This window comes from Halichoeres trimaculatus, unplaced genomic scaffold (genome assembly GCF_033239565.1).
Source record: "Halichoeres trimaculatus isolate MK-OKI-2021-1 unplaced genomic scaffold, fHalTri1.1 fHalTri1_scaffold_11, whole genome shotgun sequence".
NCBI lineage: Eukaryota > Metazoa > Chordata > Actinopteri > Labriformes > Labridae > Halichoeres > Halichoeres trimaculatus.
In genome coordinates this window covers 24,338,648-24,365,430 of record NW_027437189.1, presented here as the reverse complement: position 1 = coordinate 24,365,430, position 26,783 = coordinate 24,338,648, and the positions used below count along the sequence as shown (strand labels likewise).

General features: G+C 40.8%; 1 protein-coding gene across 1 annotated transcript; it reads right to left on the bottom strand.

Annotated features, from left to right (window-relative positions):
- Positions 1-1,998: 1,998 nt before the first annotated feature.
- ngfa (nerve growth factor a (beta polypeptide)) lies at positions 1,999-24,366 on the bottom strand. The gene is made up of 3 exons (XM_074681340.1): positions 24,197-24,366; positions 4,630-4,737; positions 1,999-3,142 (listed from the first exon to the last, which is right to left on the bottom strand). Exon 3 carries the CDS (start codon positions 3,129-3,131, stop codon positions 2,241-2,243), a length of 891 nt encoding a protein of 296 aa, XP_074537441.1. The 5' UTR covers positions 3,132-3,142; positions 4,630-4,737; positions 24,197-24,366; the 3' UTR covers positions 1,999-2,240.
- Positions 24,367-26,783: the final 2,417 nt, after the last annotated feature.

Below are 26,783 nucleotides of genomic sequence, written 5' to 3'. Positions count from 1 at the left end.
ATGAATTTGACATGGGCAAATTCGCTAATGGGGATGCTAAAACCCTCACAGGCACAGTTAATTTGTTATTTCTGACCTATTTTTGACCCAATTTGGCCAACTATGTGCTGTGATAACCCATTTTACCCTCATATAAATATAAGACTTACAGCTGGTTTACGTCAGTTAAACTGTGGTGACAAAAATTCAGTCTCACTGGTGAAAAAAAAACCCCCATCAATCTTCTGCAGTGTAAAAAGTTCAGAGCTAGACGCTGGGGCCTGCATGGTGTGAATGACATTCCTGCACTCAGACATAAGCCTGACCAATGGATGTGCAGGCATGAGAGGAATGGCTTGTTTGATGGCGGCTCTGCTTTGTAACTGCCCTCTGTCTCCTGTCATGGTGCTGTCCTGCTGCAGTGCAAAGAAGAAGACAAGTTAGCTGAAACTCAAGACAGTCAGAGGTGTTCAGAGTACATTTAATTAGATATCCTGAAAATTATCTTCTATAACAATTTGAGTTGTTTTCAGTAGCTGAGAACTGCCATGGATTTTTCTTCTTTGACTATTATCTCATTTTCTTGATGTAACAAAGATTGTTTTCTCTTGATAACAAAATTAATTGCTGTGAATGCAGCAACACATTTACAGCTTATGTTCTTCTGTGTTCTGAATTCTTTATTATTTTTCTTCCGTCTTCCACCCATTTTTTTTAATCACTTCTATTTTAACAAATTTCCACCCATTCAAACCATTCAAACTCTAAAACTTTCAGCTTATTCAGGAAAGGTGGGCTGTGACGTTTCATGTCTGTTTCACTAATACTTTCAGAGATATTTTACCTTTTTCATGATTCCCATCCAGTCCAAAACCAATCCAAACCTTAACCTGACATCTGATCAGAAATCAATTAAATCCTAATCCAGATTTTGGTTTCAGACATTCTGTTTGTGAAGTCAAGCTCTATCCGGTTGATTTCAAGCTTGTTTTGTTTAAAAAAAAAAACAAAAAAACAAAAAGTTTGATTGTAAGCAGTTATGTAAGACTAAAATGAATGAAACACTCAGATAAATCCCACATGAAGAGCTAATTTGCCTCAAAATGAACCAAAAATTGGGTCTAAAGCCAATCTGAGATCTGTGGTGAAATGCGTGCTATTCTCATCCCCACGAAACAGATGTTTGCACTCAAGTTAAATATGTGTTTGTGTATCTTGCGGCTGCAAAGTGGGACATCCCATCTGAACTCAATCCAAATCTAATCTGGAGATCTGGGCCTAACCTGATTGTCTGGTCCGCTAAACCCAATTGAAACCTAATCTGGGCATTTGGTCTGAACCTAATCCTAACCAAATCTGAATCCGGTCCAAACCCAATCTGGACCTAATCCAGATATCCCTTCCAAACCATATTTAAACCTAATCTGACCATTCAGTCTAAACCCACTCCAAACCTATGCCAAATCCTATCTGAACTCAATCTAACACTATTTCTGACTTCTTTTTCAAACCCAATCTAAACCTTAAGATCACTGAGAAAGTGCACACTGTCCCTTTAAACAAAGTTTTGATGGGGAAGGTATTTTACACTGCATTATTTGTAACAACAGGGAATATGTCCAAGTTTGAACTAGACTAAAAATAAACAAAAACACCTAAATTTGCCGACCATATGAACCAAATTAATGAGCTAAGAGGAGATGGAGAGTAAAAACACTGTAGAGTGATAATTCTTTGTAGATTTATTACTACCAGCTATCCTTTCATATTTCAAATGTATTTTGTTATGGACATAAAGTAACAAATCTTTGAGGTCATTGTTTGGGTGGTCACCACTCATCCTAAATGTAAACCAGTTTTGTCTCAAATTGACACAAAAAACCGGGCAAGTACTGAAGTGTTTAATAAATAACAGCATAAACAACACAACAATAAAAACATTAAAAGCTTCAATTCATTTATATATATACACATATTGTATATATTTTCATAATTGACTGTATAAACCATAAATATGACATGCAGTCCTCATAACTTAACAACCAGGATTTCTTGGACTGAGGTAGGGTCAGGAGGGCCAGGGAGTTGGATGATTGAGCTGTGGGTGTGTATGTATGTGTGTGTGTTTATGTGTGGGCTGAGTGCTATTGTCAGTGTGCGTATATGTTCAAGAGGAGGTGGGGAGGAGAATTACAGTATTGGCAATAAAGCTGCAGTGGCTGTTTAGTAGAAATGTGTGTGCTGGGTTCATAGTTCAGTGGTCAGCGCCCCAGTCGTCCTGCCCAAGACTTCCGGCTGAGAACACACACACAGGCAGCATTGATACGGATGAAACGCCAGGCTGTCCGTTCCTTGTGGATGGTCAGGGCGCTCACGAATATGTGTGTGTTGGTGCAGTATGAGTTCCAATGGCGGCTGTCGATGCCAAGACAGCCTGAGTTGCCTGATCTGGAGCCCTGTTTTCCACCTTTCCCCCCTGGCCTCCCTCCATTTGCAGCCCCGGAGCCTCTGTGAGTGGGGAAGCGACAGGTGGTCTCATAGAAGAACTGTTTCTTCACCACATTGTTGATTGTTACATTGGGCAGCACCGTCACCTCGTTTCCAGCCATGTCCGTGGCTTTTGTCAGGTTCCCAACCCAGTTATTCATGCTTTCACACACTGAGTACTCTCCTCGGTGCATGGCGTGTGCCCCTGCCCTGCGCCTCACCCTCACACCCCTCACCCCTTCAATGTCATAGCCCTCATCCTCCAGGGCGTCATGAGAAGGGGTCTCCTCACTGAAGACAACTCGAGGCGAAGAGCGGTAACGCCTTTTAGAGAAGAGCTTGGGGTCCACCACTGGGATGGAGGGGTCAGGTAAGGAATCTGATGTAGAGTGCCCAACTACAGGGCTCCTATCTTGAGTATGTGAAGCTGCCCGATGGGGCCTCTTGGTCCTGTGGTGGCTTGTTCTGCGAAGATCCTGTGAAGAATGGTGTACAGAAATGTGGTCCCCTGCTGCTGTCTGCTGCTGTCCTGCTCTGTGATTGGCTACTGCCTGCTGTCCTACTCTGTGGTTGGCTGCTCCGGCGCTCCAGGCCAATCCACCTGACATGTTCAGTACAGCCTGGACGCCGATCAGGAAGAGCAGGACCAGTGGTGACGACCTCATGGGCACACGTCCTGAGTCCATAAGGATCAAGGATAATACAGTTAGGATTAAGACATGCATGTACATTGCTTAAAATACATTTGCAGATTAGACATACTTGAAACTGCTTACAGAGCAGAAATAAATGAACAGAAATAAAAGCTAATTTATACAAAAAAAATAATTCTTTCCAAATTTGAATTTAAAATAAGTTGCTTAAGCTTGACTTTTACACAAAGAATAAGCAATCTGCGTGCATCTCTTAAAACTAGCTTTTATAACACAAGGTAGCGCGTTATAATTGAAAGGTTCCGTATGATTGGCTCATCAAAGTCATGTGACTAGACCCGGCCAATCATTTTCATGCAAGTACACAGTGCGAACAAATTGACCTGTTCTTCTTCGGTTTTTGCACCGTGATAAGTGAAACTAAGTAATTCGACAATGTGTATAAAAATGGCGTGTGGATTTTATTTAGCCGTTTGTTTTCACCAAAAGAGAGGAAAAGTTTTCCTGTCGGACTTCAACAATCCGTCGCTCAACAACTCAACGGTTATGGATTTATCACAACACCGGGGTGCGAGGTAAGGTGTTCATGTGCATCTGTATTTGTCATGCTAGTAACTGGTATCGTGCTACTTGTTTGGTTTGCTAAACTAGCTCTAGATCATAACTTTATATTTTTTCTGCTTGCTTGGAAGTGGTTAATCAATGCTCATCGATATGCAGTAACAACTCTGCTTCAGCTTAATCCATGAATGCTCCCTGAACTAAAACAGCATTTTCTGCCAGATCTGACATTTATCTGTTATTGATATAGCTATTATTGGTCTGACGTGTGAGATGTCATTTAAACAGTTGTTTCTGAGATGCCCAGGTTAAGATGAAAGAACTAGTTGGAGTCTTTGATTGGGATGTTGTTAGGTTAGCATCAATAGCACTTTTCTGCTGATCTATTAAACAGGTAAATTTTCTTGTCAAAGATAAAATGAGTAGAAATGGGGATGTTGGGTGATATCTAGCTGCCAGATTTTAGGTTGATAGGCCGCACATCAGGTGAAGTGAAGTGACCTTTGAGGACGAGATGCCCCTTAGTTTTTATCTAAGGAACAAATTATTCTGCACACAACAATCTCTTTATTCTTTGTCTCCCAACCAGCAAAACATGCCTTTCACTCTATACAAAACTCTGTATGTTATCAGTTCTTCTGTTCTGAGCTACAGAGGAAAAACGGCAGTAAAACATGGTGGCGTCTGTGTAAAGGGGCTAGCTTCTTTTGTATATAGCTGGCTAATTTTGAGAGAGAAAGGACAAAATGATTTTTACATTAAGGTCATTATGCACTACTTTAAAAGTAACTGATAATACTCTCCACTTAGTCTTTTTTGCTGATAATTTCCACACGCTGCACCTTTAAGAAACATGTTTTCTCCATTTCCACCATCATGGAGCCATCTCTGGTCCTTGAACTCAGACGTGTCTTGCTTGTATGTGGCTGTGCTGGGTGTTTATGTGTACCTGTGGAATGTGTCCAGTTGAAGTGGGAGCCCCTGTGGACTCTAGAGCCAGACTCCAGTGCAGGCCGGGCCCCTCATGCCTGCCATCTGGACCCCCTGAACCACAACTCTGTAACACACATATAGTTGAAAAACTTAACTTGGCCATTCAAATGGACTCAGCTCTTATATTAACTATTACACAAAGGCATGCTTTGAGTGAAGACTTAACTTTAACTTGTTGCCAGGACATTTATTTGCAGTACTCAAAGAACCACAACACATTCAGAGCATGGGACTGTCCTCATAAGCGTCTAAAGCACTGCACAAAGCCATAAAACTCAAATCCTGGAGACTAAAGGCCAAAAAACAGCTTAACATTATCAACATAATCTCAGCTAAGAAATGACTGTGGCACAGTTTCTCAGTAAATAAACATGAAACTTGTTTCCCAGATTTGAAAACTTTAGACTTTTTAGGAATGTCCTGTTTGACCTGTACCCTGCCCATTTTTTTTTTATCAAGTATTAATATATAAAATGCTATGAATTAAGTTAAATATGTTTTGCAGAGGGCTTTGGAGCACGGCATAACCCTTATCTCTCTGCTCAGACCACCTCTGCTCTCTCATACACAATTTACCACTATCTGCTCTTATCTCATATAAGGAACACACACACACTCACCATGTTTGACTCTTGGAGCTAAGACTTGCCATACATTGGAATGTGCGGCATTTCACACCTCGTTAGATGCTATAAATTGAACCTAAGACACGTTTAACTTGCAATCATTAATATAGGATGTTCAGGAAAGGATCAAACCAACAAAGTAGTCAGACATGCCATACATGCTCATGGAAGAATGCATGCAGGGGTGTTTTTACGGATGCCTGGAAGCGTATACACACACCTTCTCCTAAACAAACACTCAAAAGGTTACTGAGGTTGACTGGAAACTGGCGTGTCAGTATTTTAGACTTATCTAGTGTTCTGTGGAATCCAGCTTTGTTGACTTGTACTGAGTTGGAAATGTTTATCAGAGTCAGAAATGTTTATCTCTTACATTGAAAATATTTGAACTTGATAGGAAATAATGCAAGAGGTCAGGAGAATGCTCATGGTTGTGTTTCCAGATGTGACACAAACTAAAAGGTTTTATTTCACCTTATGGGGCACACTGGTCCTCTAGGCAAATAGAAGCACTTAAATCATCCCTGTTTGGCACACAATGACCAGAAGAGGTCGCTGTTGTCTGTATACCTATTTGGACTGTACTGACCTCTTTTAAAACAGCATCAAGCAGCTGAACAGTTTCAAAATCTGATCCACTCTGTTCCCTCAAGAAGAGCAACAAGTATGCATGGGAATGTTCCTGATTTTGACAGGTATTTTCTGCGTTCTGGGTGCTTTTTTAGACCATGTTTTTAATTCTTGTTTGTCTCCAGGGCAATGACAGAATGCAACATTATCAGTGTGTGAATGCAGAGTAAAACCTTTTTTTAGTGAATATTTGGGAACGTTTTGCTGTTTTGGATATTTAATACTGCTCTTCAACCGTGCCAATAATGTGTTTACTCATAGTTACTGCTTAGAACCCCTCATACTGTTACGTGTTTACAAAAGATTTTTTAATGTGATGGTTTGTAGCTGAATAGTGACCCAGAATGATGGGGCTGGAAGCCACAATGAGCATGCTCTCGTCAGATTTTTCCATGGTCTTCAAAAGAGGCTGTTTTACATGAGATCTTAATGCAGATACACTTAATGAAGTTTTTCCTTTATTAAAATGAAGGACTTTGATTCCTGATTAGATACTTTAAAATGTCCAGAGGGTGCTCATATTTGGATGAAAGAATGCATACTTCAGCATCGGTTTGGCATTAAATCTGTGAAACAGTCAGGTATTCTTGGAGAGGAACTATTGTTTGAGACTTCTGAGAAACTGACCCACCAGTGATTTCACTCACACACATGGGGCTGGTCCAAACAAGCAGCGGGTTGATTGATCCTGGCTGACGGGCAGAGCACTATTTACATGGCCCAGGGTGAGTCGGGAGGATCCTAATGTTAAAAATATGTGGCATGTGTTTAATGCCTGAGGAGCCAGCGTAAACACAGCCTTGCGGGAGCACAGAGGTCAGGGCAGTTTACAGAGCACATCTGATTTACTGGATTACCGCAGACCTGGATCTGAATCTGTCTGGTGATACTGCCAACCCCCTCATAGCTGCAGAGATTTCACGTTCACCACCGTGGTGGCCTGTAGATTGCTGCTGCTTGGGTTTTCCTGTTGCGCGGTGAATAGAGTCTGGATGCCCTTCCAGTTCTGTTTGTTTGTGTTATAGTTCTCTAGAAACTTGCGCACTGCTAGTTTCATTGGGAAGCTCTATAATCCACCCAGATTTTGGGATAGCTGACAGGGCCCAAAGCAAAAAATGTCAACTGATTTACATACTCGTGAATAGGGATGGGTACCTTTCACATTCGAAATGACACCCTACCAGTGCCCGATACCAATCAGTATCTGTATCTGATCTGTGTATAATAAAATTTCAAAGTTTTTCAATTTAAAGGTCCCATATTATGCAAAAATCACTTTATTAAGTCTTTTAGTGAAATTTGTGGGTCTTTGGCTTTCCTCCCACCCCACAAAATGTGATATTTAATGACAAAACCTGAATGTAAAATCCTGACCTAAAACGAGCTGATTAGATTTTGGGGATTTGCCGACGTCAGTGATTCCTTTTTTGACCAATCAGGAGCAAATCTGACCTTATTGGTCCACTGGAGCAGAAACCCCTGAACCCCCTCCCCGCCCACTCCTCTCCCCGCTGTTGGAGAGAAATCACTCCAGCAGCAGGAAAGAGACTGCTTAAGTTGAAGAGCCATCACTGCTCTGTTTTTGGCTGTAAACAGCCACATAGTTCCATGCACAAGCTTCCCATCTCAGAAGAAGACAAGACTAAGTGGCTAGAGTTCATTTATCAAGGAAATGTTCCAGCTACACTCAGTAAAACTGTGGATGTGTGTGCTAGTCACTTCATGGCCGACTACTTTTCCAACTTTGGACAGTACAACAGAGGGCTAGCAAATAGACTGGTCCTGAATTCAGGCGCATTACCAATCATCTGCCAACAAACCTCGGACCCTGGAAAAGTGAGTATTTTAAATGCTGTGTGCTGTGGAGCAGATGTAAGAGCTTTTCCTCAGTGTCCCCCCTGTCTCTATGTTAGCTTCAGGATGCTAACTTTTGCTGCAGTTAGCCTGTTGTTTTAGCCTGTAATGTTACAGTGAATGAGCTTCACTGTTTTCTAAACATTGTGCACTCGGAGCTTGTGGCGCCACTTTCAGTGACGCGGAAGAGCAGGGCGGTATCACCGGTGTCTCATCTACATGTGAAGGTCATGCCCACTAAATCAGAGCGTTCTGAACAGAGGGGCTATGAGAGCCTGGAAACAACGCTGCTGTGCTTGATTAATGGCTTTTTGGACCAAAACGTGTTAAAACCATTTAATGTAGACATCAATGATACATATTAAACTGCAGAAAAGGAGCAGAATATAGGACCTCTAACATTTATTTCTCAATACAGACTTCCAATGCTGTGTTCAAGTCCAGCATGGAAAATTGCCTACTCTCACTCCCTCACAGTCACAAGGATGTGTTTAGGTAGGTCTACCGAAACATGGTACCGTTTGATTTTATGTAAATCGGTACTCGGTATGGAATTTGATCAGTACCCATCCTTTTTTGCAAACATCCTTTATTAAAATGTTAAGATCTGGTAAAGTAGAAAGTCTCAAAGTGCCTTATGAGGCTTCCTGGACTTTAAGCACAAGACACTAAGCTGCTTTTCTCTTCAGTTTCCAGGCAGAAAAGTCAAAGTACAAAAACACACAAGGGAGGTGTCCTTAAAAATTTAAGAACAAGTTCTGCATATATGTTCCAGCAAAATAATAGCAAAGGTATTCCAAAACAGTCACAGCAAACACTGGAGAAATGACAGTCACAGCATGGTTCAAATTTGCAGAGCCTTAACATACTGTGTTAATACACGCTGGAATAAACAATGCAGCTATTTGAGATTCTTTTATGATTCATGCTTTGTACATTTTGCATCAAGGATGTTTATGGCAACAGGCTTTGTAAATTAGCTTCATGTGGATGCTCTAAGGAGGCTCCCTCTTATAAAAGGCACATCCTGCAGCTTTGCCAAACTGTAAATCGAGTATTACTATTGAGTCATCCTTTGCTTTGCGTTTGCACAAGCATCCATGGCAGCAAAAGGTACTACCTGGTTAAACATGATTGCTAATAATGAAGAAAGGATGTTGGAAAGAAGACATAAGTCAAGCAGCTGCTAATGCTGCAACCTGGGAAACCAATCATTAGGCAGCATGAAAGTTAAACACTACAGACAGAGACTAATTGTTCAGGCCAAAGGCAGCAGAGCAACAGTACCTCATTTACTGGAAGTGCTAGCGTGTAACACATTCTCATTTAGTCTGCCAGCATACAAGATGCTTAGTCGATCAGATTCTGGTAGCTTAGCTGCCAAAGATCTGCATGTGGTTTCAGAGCAGTGTTGACTGTGATACAATAGCGATGAGGCAGGTGGGGTAAAAAACGTGTGCCATTAGAGGAGGAGCGTGTCCTGCCATCAGCCCAAGGTTAGTTTACATTCAGCAAAAGGTTTCTTCCTATCTGTACGATGTATTAGTCATTAGATACGAGTTCTTGTTAAAGACACGCGCGAGTGGCTTGTCAACAGCTCTCTCCAACAGACACACACCGTTTCTTGCAGTGATGACAGCTGCCTGAGATTATAAGCGGGTGAGAAGGAGAGACAGACAGATAGCTTGCACAGATGGAGAGGAAAGAGACAGGGAGAGGGTGATGCAGGGAAAAACAGAGAAAGGTAAACAGTTTTTCTGTGTCTCTCATCGTGTCAGTGTAGCGCAGTTCCTCCTGCTGTCATCTGCTGGAAATAATTATCAGGAGAGAGGACTGCCAGGTCAGCTTGCTCGCTTTTTCCTTTTACATGCACCCAAATATCAAAACGATTTAGCCGCTACATATTTCTGAATTAGTCCCTGTTAATGTTTGACAAACTGGCTGACAAAGTCCTTAGAGACAAAAGTTTTTATTTTTGGAAAAGGCTTAATCAGAAATCTCTGCAGTGAAGATAAGTCTGCAGAATAATGCAAATATGCATCGGGCGCCTTTCAACCCTACAGAGCTACATGCCTTCATTCTGCTTTGTATGATCATAATCAAAGCTTGTTATCCACAGGAAGACAATCTGCTCGTCACAGTTTAGACAAACCGCCATGTTAGATGAATACAACAGCCAAGAGTCTGCCATGAATCAAGTTTTTGTCACGCAAAATGATGTAATGCAGTTACTGCTAAAAGCACAATGAAGCTGCTCTCTCCATACGTTCTGGAGTAGCTGTCAGGGATCTGGCTAAAAAACACTCTGAAAGTCTTGCATGTGGACATTTTTGGTCATGGATATTTTTTACGTCACAATAAACTTAAGCGGGTGGTTTATAGATTTGTACATCAGATGTTAGTTTGGCAGAAAAACTAGAACTACAGATCAGAGGAGGTGAGAGGAGTCATCTTCTGCCCTGTCCTCTCCCCTTGGCCTCATGTTTTAGAGACATGTGCTGTTAGAACAAAGGCACCTGTTGTACATCAGGGATACTTCAAAAAGTAGACTGTGCAGTGCAAGCATCAAGAAGAGTGAGAGCGGATGTCAAACTGACAGACACACACAACCTGTGAAAGCACTTGACTCCTCAGGGCAATGACAAATGATGCAAGAGGTGCAGAACAAAAGGCCGTGTAGTTTACAAAACAGCCTGCGCCAACCAACTGCTACAGTGTTGTGAGAGACATCATACGCACTTTTTACATTAGCTTGATGGGTTCATGAGGTGCAGCAGTTAAAAAAAAATCTGGCTCGGACGACGTACAGCTTAGTTTCCTAACAGCTTAATTTTATATTTCTCTGAAAAGTAAAGTAGCTCTAATAAGACTTCTGTTCTATAGTTGGCTGATAGTAGCAGAAGCTTTAGTCGTCCGCTGAACAGTTTCCCAGCTCAGTAACATCATGCCAAAAAGACCTCTGAACGTGTCTGTGGTCTCAGGATTTATGGGCAAACACATTTACCTGAAATAAAACCGCTAAAGAGCATGGTGCCAAGAAGTGAGAGAACAGACATCGAGAAGTTATAGAAATGTGTGGCGCCTTTAAGATTTAGTATATCAGAGTCCCCCTTTATAGCTGGTGTAGTGGTAGCTGATAAAGAATCTACACAGAGCTTTCATATACCTGCTGAAGAAAAGGCCTTTCATCTCTTTCAAAAGCCGCTGCTTGTCTGTGCATTTGTTGTACCTATCTCTGTCTGAGTTTTCCCTCTATTGAAGGATGCTGTATTGGATATCCATGTGATGTAGTCTACACATTTTGTAAAAGTGATTCCATTTCAGGATACACAACACACTGGTGTCAAAGCCCTGTGACGACTTTATAACTGATCTTATAAAATTTCCTTTTTTGTAGTTATATAGTTGCCTGTTCGTAATCCATGATTTTAAATTAGATCAGTAGTATTGTTTTTTCTTAGTTTGGACTAGAACACAGGTTCGGCTATTTGTGTTTTAACCATAGACTGTAAAAAAATGGACGTCCTCTTACTTGGCTCGAAGTGAGGTCTCCACAAAAACTGCTCCCCCTGGTGGCTGGCTGCAGTATAGGTTAAAAAATTCGGCTTTCCAGTCATTCCAGATGGGTTGTGGTCAAACTTAAAAAAATTAATACTCCTCGTAAAAATGTTACTCACGTCTGATTGTTGTGGTGATTTGAAGATATTATTTGGCTGTCTTGTATTCAAGTCCTCTTTTTTTCTGAAAAGTTTCGTTTTCATTAGTTATACGAGGTTAAAAACGAGGTTTTACGTTTAACGTTTAACGTTTAACATTTAACAATGATTGACAGCTGCCTTTCTCATGTATTTTTTTCGGGGATGTGTCGGGAGGTAGAGTCAAGAAGTGATTTGACTATTAAAAGAAAAAAATAATAATTATTTTTGTCACCCAGCTCCACTCAGGTTCTCCCAGAATCCCTCACAGTCTCTACAGCGCAGACTCTGGCTGCTCAACTGCTGCAATGGCTGCGCTTGTGACGGGGGAATTTTGACTTCAAAACTGCACAGTGGTAAATAGCAGAGCCACACTGTCCACTCTATATTGAATCTATGGTTTAACATGCATTACAACCCCCATCTATAAATATATAACTACCCCATCACTCTGCAACCTGCAACACAATAAAGTATGAGCAGTAGATGTGCAGCTAGTCATTCTGCTTCCATAACAAAAGCTCTGTCTTTGTAACAGCCATGCTTTCATAACTGGGTGATGCTGCTCATGGGAAATGGTGTATTTATCCTGTAAAAGCACTACCAATTCAAGCCAAAGGAGTCGCTCTAATCAACACACAACAGTCAGTCCACACAACTCATCTAAGTGCAAGTTGACCATTGGTTGTAAGTTAATAAACCAACAGTCACTAGAATACACTATTAAAACAGAAAAGGTGAAATTTTCAGATTAGCTCAATGACAGATGATTGAAGCACGTTTACAAAACTTTGACTTGTGTTCCATGTACAGAGTATATTACCTGGTATGTATGATGTTTTATGATGCTGCAACAAAGTCTTTGCTGGTTAGTATGTAAGACAGTTAGCAGCTTAAGAAAACTCATCCCTGTAAATGAACCTGCTGTTTTGGAGAACCAACAGGGGATAGCTGTTATCCTGTGTTAAATACTGGTGACTTTCTCTGCTTCTTTCCTTCTTTCACCCATCAGTCTAATGGATTTATTGATCCATTGCCTCCTTTTATTCTCCTGGACTCTGAACAAACATTTGTCTTTTCTTTCATCGCTAAAAGACAGCTGTGACTTCCTGGATACATTAGCATTTTTGTAACTGGCAGTGATGAGAGATTTTAGCATATGTGCAGGTGCAGAAAGCTGCTCTTGTGTCCCTTTGTTAAAAAGAAACATTCTCCTCTGTTTGAGCATGTCCATAATCTATCTCTATGGGGAGCTAATCCAACTTGGCCATCTCTAAGCCTGTCTGTGTTTTTGTTTTGTTTATTATTTTGTTATGTGGGAAACAGATAATTGGCTACTGCTTCAGAAGCTGTAATGGGATTTCTGTAATGAAATGCCAGAACCACAGACAATAGGATTTCACTCACTCACTGGTAGAGGAAAGAATTTGTCCAGAAACTGGGATAATTGAAACAGTTTGTCTCATGCCTGCAGATGGTTCCACTTTCACTTCTTGAAGAAAAGTACATATTTACAGGTCATGACAAAAAAAGGAAATAGGTCAGTGCAGTTGAGAAAAAGGTAATTACCTACGAGTTAATGTTAATCCTGCATACCAGGCAGTGTTAGTGTCCATTAGTGTAATCCTTTCTCTTTCATATGCAAAGCTTCGTAAGCACTCAGACATTAACAAGTCACACATTCAAATCCACAACTACAGAACACAAGTTCTTGAGTCTGTGTAATTTTATCAGTTTTCAGCTGACAAAGCGTCTTAAACCACTCATAATACAACATGTGGTCAAAACTGTTAGTTGACTCTTGGCACAACATTTGTTCCAGTGTTTTCTTTTGTGGCAATCCTGATACAAAGCAGAGAAGCGTCTCCAGTTTAACCTCAGACTTTCCCTTGTTGTCACACACTGTCTCGCTGTCGGTCAAAGATTCGTCATAATGGGAAGATTGAATCTTTGTGTTGTTTTAGTAAAAAGCCCAAGGAAAAACTTTCAGCAGGAGCTATGTTCAAGACACTAGGTAAGTTGAGTAAAGCAGCTCTTTGTGCTAGATTTGTGACTTACTAACACACTTAGTTTCATCTTACTGTGTGGTGTATTCTGTTTCCCAAAGAAAGAAAAGATGCAGTACGAATGATTTGCTGTGTTTGAGATATGGTCTGTGTCCTTATTGAAGGCTAGGAGAGTGGGCTTTGATGCACAGCCAGTGGTGGATTTAGAGACGGATTACAGGGGTGATCAGGAGTACCTTGACACAGATGTAAGAGGGCGCTCTCAGAAGTGATGATGTAGTAAAGTGAAGGAAGGCCACACAAACCCCCTTCGACATGTCCTGATCCAAATGTATCACTGAATTACACGAGAGAATCATATAAGTATTCCGTTTGAAAGCCAATAAAGTCCCAATTGCACATTAAAAAACTCTGTATCTTTGCAAATTAAGAGAAACTCTACCATAACTTTTAAGGCTGATTTGACTTAAGGTTTCTGGAGGATGAAGAAACACAGAAAACACAAAAAAACTAATTCTCTATTCTACATCTCCTTTTAGCCTAACAAGTTAAGGTGTATTGGTTCTGATTTGCCCTGAAACTTTCTCAAGTCATTGGACCGGGCACTGCCACAAAAGTTAAGGCTTGGTAATTCTCGGTAATCATTACTATTTCTCCCTCGGAATATAAGCAGTTGTTCACTTTCTTCAGAGTCAAATACACCCATGTTCCCATTCAGGAGTTGCAAATCAAGCCATTCAGTTCACCTTTTGATATAATATGAGTATGTTCAGTCAGTGCATTCGGTTCTGTGTTCATGCACAACATTAAGAATGGCATTACAAGGTTCAATTTGTCCATGTGTGAATATTAGATGAGGACCATCATCATAACCACTGAGCCTTAGAGCATCACTAGAAGGCATGCTAGCCTGTTGCTAGAGTTAGTACTAAGGGTTCTTATGCATGAGAGCTCTGGTAGCCCTTGACAAGAGCCGCATACTTTTTTAACACATTTTATAAACTTTAATTTAGACGTTAGGGAAGGACTCATAACAAGGACCCAATTAAAATGTATCCATCTTAATGAGGTTTTCCTGGTTATAAAGTCTTAAATTAAAAAAAGACCTTAAATAAAGCAAGGGCTGCATCGACTCTAGAGGAAACATGGGAATGTTCCAAAGTGATAATTTACCACTTTCAAATTTCAAATGTAAATATAAATCCTGACTGACCAACTCATCTTAAAAGAAAGTTAAACATATAATCACAGATTGTGCTACTGGTTTGAAGATTGTGGCACATGTCATCATGTTAAAAACACAAACAAGAACAACAGGCATTCGTTCTGGCACTAGATGGCAGCCAATCAAACTTATCAAGATTTATTACCCCAGTCTAAATTCTAGCTGGTGAGCATCTAATAAATGAAATTGTGGAATTGTAGCCAAACTGGATGTTATCAGAGCCAGCATCACCAGCTAACATCTACTTACCTTTGCTGGTTGGCATTGCTCCACTTGAGTGGTTATATGCCAGTTTAATCACACACTCTATACATACAACTTTACCACAATTTTCTAGTTCTACCAAACCAAACCCCAATGTAAGCTGTCATCTATGCTTGTTGTCAACATTTTAGACCTCTTATAATAAGGATATTAGTAATTCATTTCACCAAGTTTTAAATCTGATGCACAAGAGTGATGATGTGACATCATCTCACCAATTAAACCCGCACATCCCTAATAAATCACAAGGTCATGTGAGGTCAGTTATATTTGCTTAAGAACTTACTAGTTTCTTCTTCCTGAACATTAACAGTTTCTTGCAATGCTAATATTGAAGGCCTGTTAACTCTAACGCAATATTTTTCCAAACCTTGTACTGGTGTCAGCCCTTAGGTACTTTGCTGAATAGATTTCTTTCTTATCTGGGTTCAGAGATTCAGAGAAAAACAAACAAACAAGCTTTTACTTTTGATACTATATTATGTAGACCTTAGTGTGCGTCAGCTTGGCACTTTTACTGAGATAACTACTGCATGTCCTTCTTTATGTCAACGAATGTCTTTATCGTTACAATGAACTCCTGACTGCAGTCTGAACTTGAGGCACGAGGGTCTTTTGGCATTGAAGCACGCCTACAGACTCCCAATCCTGTTGTTGAGAGTTCTTGATTTTTTCTTTTTCCTCTCTGCAACATGGCCCTTCTGCAGTCATCCCAACCTCTCTACGCACTGAGCCAGCTCACGTGGGAGGCCGGTCTTCCAGGCCTTGAAGGCAGGATGAACACAATGATGAACATGTTTCCAGACCTCTAGTTTTCATGACCTTGACATTCAGCAATCTTCTCATGACAAGTGGTTAGTCTTTTGGCATGGCCAAGTAATAACTTCCCCTTTCTTGTGAGAATCTATGATCCCTGAGTGGAGCTTCCAGAAGAGGAGGACCAGAGTCAGGAATGCCTGTCGGGCCACAGAGAGAGATGAAGACAGAAGGATGGAGAGAAAACAAGCGGACATCAAGGGACAAGGAGAGGCAACATGTCATGGTGGGTGGGGTAGAGAAGGGCAATGGTAAGTCTTGGGAATTTTGGGAAAAAAGCCTATGTGATAGAAGAAAAGAGAATCAGATGAGAAAGATGTTTAAGTGCAAAACTGGAAACAAAGAGAGTTCAAGGACAAGGGTGGAAGGAAGGAAGATGAATGCTACAGGGAGTTACCAAGAGTTGGCGATAAAAGAGGTACACGTGAGTTTTATTGCTAGGCTCTTTCTTTCAAAGGCATGGAGACAGAAAACCAACAACCTGAAGGTTATAGCTAAGGCCAATGACTTGTTATGAGAAAAATGACTCCAGGCCTCAAAAAGCATCTATGTTGTCAAAGAAGAAGATTAATATTCATGCTTACGAAACCCTCCTGAGGCTAGCAAAACTATATTGGCAAATAGACATCAGGTGAGATAAATCTCAGACATTTTTTCTGATAAAGATCACTGACTCATATTTGAATGAGTCACTGAAGCCTGATTTGACTCATCAGACAGAGTGAAATCTGTGCCCTGAATACGTTTACTGCTTGTATACCTTGATAGAAATGGAGTGTATAGATTTGCATGTGACACTTTGACTACATGCTGAAGCAAACAAAACAGCAGAGGAGCGATTGTGAATGAGTCACTCAGGTAAATTTGCTCCTCGGCGACACGTGGGCGTAAAGACTGACTGGCTCACTCAGAAACCCAAAATTTCCATGACGCCCCATTGGTGATGCGGTCTCTCATGATGCCATAAGCATGGGTGTGGACCCATAGACACCAATGGGTATATGATGCGTCAGACATTAGAATATGCATGTGCGGTTTTTCGTTCATTGTTTGTACTTGAATGCTGTTGTAAAAGTGTTTGCAACGCCATCACATATTAGTATCCACCTGTGAATATCCTGGCAAGACAGTCAACCAAGAAGCCCAACAGCCCTATGTGAGGCCTCTCTTGAGGCATGTTGTGATTAAAACACATGTTCACTTTAAAGCAGCAGTTTAATAGAAGCTTTTAAAAATGCTTTGTCTGTGCGCTTTTGCTGAGCTTGGCTTCCATATTGGTGTAACATGGATTACATTGCTGAATGTCATTCAGATGTCTTTTGTCGTTTTGGGGTTAAAGGTCGACCAGCCAGTTTGGGACATCTAATCCAGGAATCTGATGCAAATCAGAGTAGGGCACCCAACTGTCAGGAAACCCAAATAGCCTACAGATATTACCATCAATTCTTATTTACTTATTTGACATTTTTTAATTCTTCCAAGTTTAGGTTTGATGCAATAAATTGTATTCAGCTTTACAAAAAAATGTAAGAGATTCACGTCTATTTTACTTTCTTTTCATCTTTTGGTGCTTTTAAGCTACTATCAATCATGATTTGGAATTACAGTGAAAGAAAACTGAGTCTTTTTTCACCCAGAGTGCTCTGCTGTGTTGTATAGTTGTATATAAAGACACTGCTTCACAGTTGTGAAAGGCCTTGTCAGAGTTGTTGCAAATCCTCCAGATACTTAAAAAAAAAATTGATGCTGTCTTCACTCCCACCATTTTTTGATTACAGCCTGAACTTTCTCTAGAAAGACTTGACCTGTCCATTTTCTGCTTTGTGTGGTCTCCACATCTTCTTGTCATCTCCCTTTTTTCTTGTTCTCTCTTGGTCCATATCCCCCACCCCACTCACTGATGTCAACCACCTGTCTGTGTGGGACCTCCCAGGCCCATCTTCTGTCTGTTAGCAGAATGCCATGCTCAGCCTGTAAGCAGAGCTATGGTGAAAGAGATAAGAGAGGCTACTTTCCAGTGTGTCTGCTTGTTTGTGTTGCGTGTATGTGACCTGCAGCGAGGATTTAGATGATTTAATATTAACTACAGAGCGTAATGACTGGGTTTAACTGTGAATTCAACAAATAGAAATTGGAGTATTGAAAGTTGTCATGGCCAGCCATCTGTCCTGAAGTCTGAAAAACTCTTTCTTGAACCAAGTTTTGTTTCAGGTCACAGGCGGAGGTGGAGAGCAGTTAAAAAAGAATTACAATTCATACATTTCTGCTTAATGTGTGGGCGACTAAACTCTAACAATGAGCCAGAGGCTCATCCTCCTGCATACTGCGCATTCCCAATTCAACATAATCCAAATAAGTGCATAACAAGTGGCCTCTCTTGTATCCTTGGGGCTAAGGCGTGTTTGAGTGTTTGATGAGTATCCAACACAAACACACATAAACACACATACATACATGCGGGTTAATCATATACATGCTCAAACCACATCCATCTGATGCTGGTGAGGTTTGCATTCAGCTGTCTTCTCAAACATTTTGCAATAAACATATTCTTTTTAAAAACTTTGTAAGAACCTAAAATTTGAAGCTTTTCCATGACTCTCTTTCTCTTTTCTTCTTTAAATAAAAATATTGATCACACTTTGTAGGCCGTTTAGAATTTCAAAGGATAAAGTTTTCTTGTTCTGTTGATGGCAACAAGAGAGGGTGTCATGTCCAGACAAGCCTCCAATTGGGATAAAGGGAAAGAAAAGTGAGAGTGAGATGGTGTCATCACATTAATCCGAATGCACACACACATGGAAAGATGAAAAGGGGCTGCAGTGAAACAATTTGAAACATCAGATGTGCACTTAGTCAAAAGATTAAGACCACAACAGTGTTATTCTTGCAGATAGCAAAGCTCAGGCAGTTCAATGATTTATCAGCTACTGTGTGTTTGGGCTGCGTGCACATGCATGAGAGAGAGCCATAGCTGAAAGTCATAGAGGCATTTGATGTGGAATGAGCAGGCATGTCTGCACATTCAGATGTCATTCTTACAGCATATAGAGCACACACTGGTGCACAGACATAGAAACAGAAACAGGCAGACACAGGCAAACACTACACCCTTTGATCAAGCACCTGTCGAAATCAGAGCTTCAACAGTCAAGCACAAAAGCCAACTTGCATTAACAGAGCGGGATTTTCTTTCCAATGTATAGAAAAGTCCAAACACAGGAGTGCATTATTCTTGATTCAGTGCCGTGCAGAAAGACTGAAACCAGGTCCATATGGGGAAGAAAGGTGCTGGGATAAAACATTCCCGCCCAAGTCTGACAACAATTCTGCTGAGATCAAGAAGGTTTGGCCTGTCAAACAAAGTTAACTTGATTTTCTATTGAATACGTTTTCTCCCAAACATTGTGAGATGTTGTTTGTAAAGGAAATTTCAACAAGAATTACTGCAGAAAGAAACTTGTAAGGTGACATTGAGTTTCCATATTCTCCTCTCCTCCTGGTGTCACACGTTTCAAGATCCTGACCTGCGCTGACCTCCAGTTTTCCTCCTCAAACACAGACGTCACCTCAGGCCCAAACTCTGACCTTTTACCTCCCGACTAAACACTTCAGCTGGTTCACTTTACACCAGATGTTTCTCCCACATTCTGTGCTCTGACCTGTACCAGACTGCTACTCTGGAGACCCAGGAGACATTGAAAGCAGGGCTTACTGCTTCAGCCATTGATTATCTTGAACAGCAATCATTGTTCTGAATGCTTAAACACCACCTACACCACAGCCAGGTAGGCTGAGAGGTTTCCCTAATGGTATGTTTGGGTCTTCAAATGAAACTTGTGTTTTGAAGTTATTTTAAATTGAGCTGCAGTGAAATTGCATGCTCTTATTTTGGAGCCATTTCAAAGTTTGGCTTTGCCTTGCTTCATTGGATATATCTAGATCAAACGAAACAGAATATGAGAGAACATAAAAAAATAAAAGATGCTAAATCTTATTAAAATTTAACTAGAACATGACTAGAAGTCTGTGTTTCAGTTGTAACTACTGGGGTGTGCCAGGGACCTTGACACTTTTACTGCTTCTTCCCTTCTCGGCAGAAGTCGAGATATTTAAGCAGAGGGGCCGTTTACATGACAGTGGTTTTAGAGTGAAATGCAAAAGTAATTTTGCATTTTGGCCTTGCGTTTACACAGAAACGGCGCTTTAGCCGACCTTTTGATAACAGCCTCCAGAGTGGATTTTTTCTGAATTGCTGCTGACATCCTCTCCGTGTCAACAGTAAGCTGTCTTTTTTTTAGTGGAAACGCTGATGTCACGCTCCGTCTCGTGCAAGCGTGTACGACAGTGTAACAGTACCATTGTCAGGATCGTCGCAGACAACCATGTTGTGCTTATGCTGTATCTGCTGACTGTCATAATACAAAATGTGTATCTGTTGCTCCACTTATGCACTTAGTATTCAGCAATACACCAGATGATCGCCTCAACTCTACTTCGGTTGAAGTCTACCAAAAGCGGCTTCTGGACAAGACAGTTATAGCGCCGACTACAGGCCTGGCATGCTTACAACAGCGTTTTTGGCCCCTCTGTGTCTCCGTGTAAACACAGGTTTTTTTCACAGCGTTTTAGCATTTTGATATGAAACGTTGTTGTGCAAATGGGGCCAGATAATCCAATGCAGTGGTTTTACTGTAATTTAATGATCAAAATGAATTTTACTTTAACCTTAAGGTCACAATAAATGGGATTTTATTTTGTTATGATTAGGGATGGGTACCTTTTACATTTGAAACGATACGGTACTGATGCCCGGTACCTGGCAATCGGTACCGGTACTCAACGGTACCAAGTTTTGGTACTTTTTTGTGTTTATGTTGTGAAAAATATCAATATGTTTAAAAATAAAATATAGAAAATTTTCAATTTGACAAGTGTTTTTTTTCAATATATAACCTTGCAATGCTGCATTTATTTCTAGCATGGAAAATCTTCTACCCTTCCACTCCCTCACAGTCACAAGGATGCATTTGGGTACCTTAACAGGGTACCTTTTGGTTTTATGTGAATCGATACCCGGTACTTTTGACAGGATTTGGTCGGTACCTATAAAAGCACCTAATTCGGTACCTATCCCTAGTTATGATTCAACCTGAGCATTTGGAGCAACTTTGTTTGAATAACAACTTTTTTTCTATCTCCATTTTTTTTTCTTGGTAGTTCCAACTTCAAATCTTTGATTCCCTTTGACATAGAAATAACTTGAGAATACTTCCATTCTGAAATCTTACCACCTGTCTGTTAACCCCATCCTGAGCCTTTACATGGTATTGATATTAACAAATGAGCCCTAAAGAAAGACTCTCCTGTATTGTGTGCAAGAATAAATAAAGAAGCTAAAGAGGCAAATCTGCTTTTTGAACTTGGCTGACTCATGTTGAATTTTGCTGTAAAAATGTATTTTTCAACATGTGACCTAACAGAGATACCACGACCATCTCACATTGACTTCGCTCTGAAGGTTGCTGCTTGATTAACACACGTGCATGATCCATCCAGTGCATTAGGTTTTGAATTTAGATGTTAGAGCATAAGCAATATTCTTGGCACAAGAGCTTGTGTTGAGAACCATTCAAACACATTTTGGGAATAAGTCCTGTGATGATGTCTTTTCAATCTGTCCTCCAGGATCTGTGAGGTCAGTTTCAGGCCCTCAGGTGAAATGGACACAATAAAATTGTCAGCCCAGGTGTGCTGCACAGGTGTCCCATACAGTCTAGACAGCTTTTTTTTACACCCTTGTGTGTGTTTAAGAGGTGTACTCTTGAGGTAATTTCCTGAACTAATCTAAGATGAAAAAATTACAGATATGCATACCTGCTGAGAAGGTGACATAATATGAGGTGAGCAGAGAGCATGATAGTAGTTGAGTTGGGTAAACTGTTTTTTATCAAACGCACTACATCTTTTCATGAAATGTTTTCAGTTGCGTAACTAAGACTGTTTCTAAACTTACAGTTCCAATGCATCTCAACACCTCAGAAAACGCATGTACCTCAGTGAATGTCATGAGCCCTGAGTCTTAAAATAGCATTTTGGCAAAATCTAGGAGAGCACTTTTAGCTGCTCGCTGGTCAGCTGACAGGAGCAAACCTGGAGGAATATACTGGTTAACCAACCATTGAAGTTGGGCTTTTGTATTTCTTTGAAATCTGCTCTTTATACCTGGTTGGCCTTGTTCATCACTCATGGTACATTTTCAGTAAACACTCAAACTATGATCTGCTAACCTCACTCTCCAGATGAAGATAGTTCTGTAACTGTTGTCTTTTCTTTTTTTTTACATGTTAATGTCATGACTTATTTTCTTTCGCAATGTTGAAAATTATGTTTCACCTCATCTCCTCTTTCTGTCTTTCTCACACACACATACATACATTCATGCACACACAGGTGCTAACATTAGGGAAAGCTGTAATTCAGCTTCAAAGAGAAACCTGAGAGGGTCATGAATAATCAGACATCTTTGTCAGCGGGGGGAAAACAGCACTGTCCATCTGCCCTCCATACACATACGTACACACAACAGTTTACGAGGCCTAAGCTTTTTTTAGCCGTGACGTCGGATCAGCCTTTGAGTTTCAAGAGTGAATAATGACCATTTTCCTGTTATAACTAAAAACCAAAATCTTATCAAAAGAATTAAAACTGGTTTAAAAGCATTTTTTTACGTTATTTAGCCAAAAGAAGAGTAAAGAATCCTGGTTAGCAGCGGTGAATACCAGGCACAAAGACAGGTGCTTGCTTTAGCATTGACTTGCTTGACGCAGATATTAATCTTGATTTAGAGGAATTTGTGTTTAAAGTTGACAAGTTGTTACTGTTTTCTGTTTTACCAACATGATATGAGTGAGCTCACTTTCTTTTGAATCGTTGACGTCAGAGTGTAAGTTTGTCAGCTGATGTCGTTCAAATAGTGTCAGTGCAGCCTGCTCGCTTCGTGGAACCAAAAGGGGACAATGAATTTTTAACTTTGACTCTGAGGAGTCAGTTTAATAAACAAAATATTCACAAAGCCAGTTGGTGCTGCTACACAACAATGGATATCACATTTACAAAGCTGGTGTGTACAGTTGAAGGCCTCTGACACATTTGCATATGAATGTCTTTAGGGGGACATGGTCTGTGTTAAGCGTGTCGACAAAGTGCAGTATCTGTTGAGATGTCATGCAAGATATACAACCCGACTGCTGCAGCTTTCTCTTCCCACTTCCTCTGTGGACCAACAGAGAGGTGATGAAAACATACTCGGCTCCCCTACGGCACACACTGGCAGGAAAAGTGAAGCTCGTAAACAATTTAGACAATCTAGTTTTGTACCGAGTGCTTTTCTCCTGAGAGTTTTACTCTATTTGCTGATAGTTTCAGAGCATGTTCTGGTCCAACGCAGATGTACACAGATGCTTTCTGCAGCATTGTGGGTGTACAGTTGTAAGCGTGTGTGTGTAAGTTTTAACATAAATAGAAGTCAGACTTTAGGGGCATGGTTAAGTGTGATGTTTGTTTGTGTGTGTGTGTGTAAATGTTGGTCCGCGGTGACATTCCTCTCCTGTCAAAGTCCCGAAAGGAATTCCCTGGTAGGAGTGGCAGGCATGAGGTCTGTGTTTAGCACACATGTTGCACACACACACACACACACACACACACACACACACACACACACACACACACACACACACACACACAATTACACCCAAATAAACATTTCAAAGTTGATGATATTGATAAGGTGTCACACCCTCGCTGGCGGTACACCCCACCCTGACGTACACAAGGATAACCTCAGCAGCAAACTTCATGTGGACATTGGAGATCATCAGCATCTACAGGTCCTTTAAGGGTTGTGTAACATGAGCGCAGGGAGAGACAGATAGAAAAAGAAAGAGGGGGACAGAGAAAAAGAGACAGATAGAAAGGAAGGAGGGAGAGAGGGAGAAAAAGAAGGTAACCTGATGTCCCCGGAGATTGTGAACAGTGATCTGTTTCACATTGAAGTTTAGAGACCCCCTCTTTCTATTCCTCACCTACAGTCCCCTTTTTCTCCCCCTCCATTATCATTTATCCCTCCATCCACTTACATCAGAAAACCACTGTAACTAAATGAAAATTTGTAGAAACAAACTCTAACAGAGCTTTTCAGATACCTTCTGTGAGTGCAGGGAGAAACTGCAGAGATCTGACTGGCTCCTGAACTCACAGGCTCCACTTTCACTTAATGAGCAGATATGACTAAACTTTGGTGTGAATCTTCTGGGAAAGTCTGTTTCTTGATTTTCCTGCACAACACACACCTTAAGTATTTACACACAGTTTAATTGGTGTTGTAAAACAATAATGTATTACTCACCGCCCTGTTAATGCTCCTCTTCCCTTCCCACTGAGTGACAACTTCCCAATAAAACCTGGTTATATTCCACCTCACTCTTTCTCTCCAGACCAAGGACAGAATTATCCCAACTCCAAAAATCCCGCTCCTGCTTTTAAAGCTGTGAATCCAGGTCTCGGGCCATCCACTTCTGTCTGTCTCCCTCCCACACTCTTTGGGAAATGGATTGTTCTAAAAGTTTAGTTGAGGAGTCCCAGGGCTGCTCCCTCCCTCTCCATGAGGCTAACTGCAGGTCCTAGTGCCTCCCTTTTCCACGTGCTGCGTGAAGGGAAAAAAATAGCACAGCTGCTCGTAAATTACACCTACCTGCTGTTATTCATTCTGTCTTTCCAGTCTACATTTCTTCCACGTTTGTCTCTTTTGCCCAAGTCTGTGGAAACAGACTTTCATCAGGGGATGATTCAGCTTCTTTTAGGATCAGCGTCACCTTGTAATGAGGTCAAACTTCCTCACCTCAGTCATTGCTAGCCTGCCGTAACTTACTGAGTAACTTGTGACTATTCAGTTCATAGCTCTTAATCTGATTGATAATTCTATCCCTGGATCTTTGAGAGTGCTGGTGTCCTTTTCAGGGCTCTGAGTGTACTTTTCAAATGGCAGTGAAGGACATCTGGTCAGGGCTCTTTCTGAGAAGTGGCTACTCTTCACGCTGAGCTCAACAACTCTTGAATGAAGAGGACGTTCAGTCATTTGTATGAGAACTGATGGCACCTACTTGGACTTGTCTGTAATAGATATTCTTTAAAAAAAAAAAATAGATGGTCATTTGTGTGAACATCTGAAGGGTAAAAACCCATTTACTTTAACCTAAGTGTTTGCCAGCCAACACTTGGGAATGATACCACTTGGACCACACTTGAAAACCACAGTTCTTCCAACAGCAAACATCTGCCTTTCAATTTAGACTCTGTGCAAAAAGATCAGCTGGACTGTTAACTACAGACTAGGGCTGGGCAATATGAAAAAAACTCCTATCAAAATGTAAATCAAATAACTATTTTGTCATGGGTATATGCTCTGATAGTCCTAAGTGAGTTGGGAAGACGTCAGAAGGTCATTTTTGACTTGGTTTATTTTTTGGTCAGAGGTTGAACATGACAGATGTACTGAAGAACATTATATAACTACTTCAAATAAATAAAACAGGTACATCTACTTCTATTATCAGTGGTGATAACAGGTGCAAACTGCTCTCTTTAAATGAGGATTTAGTGCGTGCTGCCTGCTGTCACCATGGAGAGTTTGGGAGAGCAGAGAGGCCGAAAATGGAGGATGAAGTTTGGAAGCCATGGAGGTGGAGAACTCAGACTTATGGGTCACAGGCTGCTGCACAGGAGGTGAGAGCTGTGTCCAATGTGGCGCACGCCGTGACACTCGGGCCATCGTTGCGAATGAGGCAGCTGGTTGGTGCTGCGTCTGGTCTGACATTGATCGTTAATGCCCTGCCAACAGTCCAGAGGTCATTCAGTGGCAGTGATCCTTCAACTGAGCAGCCGGTGAATGAGGTTCATCTCCTGTGCTCTCTGGAAAGCACAGGAGATGAACCTTCATAATGTATGGGTGGAGACTAGTGCAACTTGCAAAATAAACTAAGCCCCAGTTAAAAAAAATTGAAGCTCAGAAATAGTAATGTTAGATAGATGATACAGCTCCACTATTTTTTTTCTAACAGTCCAACTGTGTTGAAACGCACACGGAAAATTCTCTCTTCCTCGTCCGTCAATCCACCTCCACGCCACAGTGACCACAGCTGTAACACTGTGCAAGTTTGCACCTGCTTTTCAAATTTTTCAAAAATAGACACAAAAACAGTGACCACTAACAGTTTCAGGTTTGATAAATCACTCTGCCAGTCCTAAATTATTATGCTTGCATCTCCTCCTCCCAGATATGATTGGCTGATCATATGTTGGTCAAAACATGAGGGAATGAACTCTTTTGAAATTCTATCGACCATGTCTCATATTTCTATCAAAGAAAAGATATTTTGCGATAGATTAATTTTATTGCCCAGGCAATTACATTCCACAAAGAGGTCATGTTTTTAGGAGCGTCTGTCTGTTTGTTTGTTTGTCTGTGAACAACATAACTCAAAAAGCTATGAACAGATCTTGATTTAATTTTCAAGAAATCTTCAAAATGGGATAAGGAAGAAGTGATTAAATTTTGGAGGTGATCTGGATCACCGTCTGGATCCAGGATTCTTTATCATTGTGAGATAGGGCTGTTTTCACCATATGTGTATATAACTCCACCATAAATGGTCGGATTGCAAAACAATACAAGACAAGGTCACCATAATTTCTTACAGATGTAAAAGTACGATCCAGATCCTGACAATATTTTGGATACTAAGATCTGGAATATGAAATATGTACTGGGTCATCATCATTTTCAACACTGTCAGGTAACAAATTATCATACAAACCTGCAACTAACACCAAACTGTAGCAGACAGTCTGCTGAAAGGGAGTATAACATTAAAGTAAGACTTAAGTGTTGGGTGACAATCTCAATATGCCTGGTAGTGGTCTGCACTCTCTGAGTG

Excerpts from the sequence above, each read along its gene's own strand:
- ngfa (XM_074681340.1), bottom strand. The coding sequence starts at position 3,131 with ATGAGGTCGTCACCACTGGTCCTGCTCTTCCTGATCGGCGTCCAGGCT.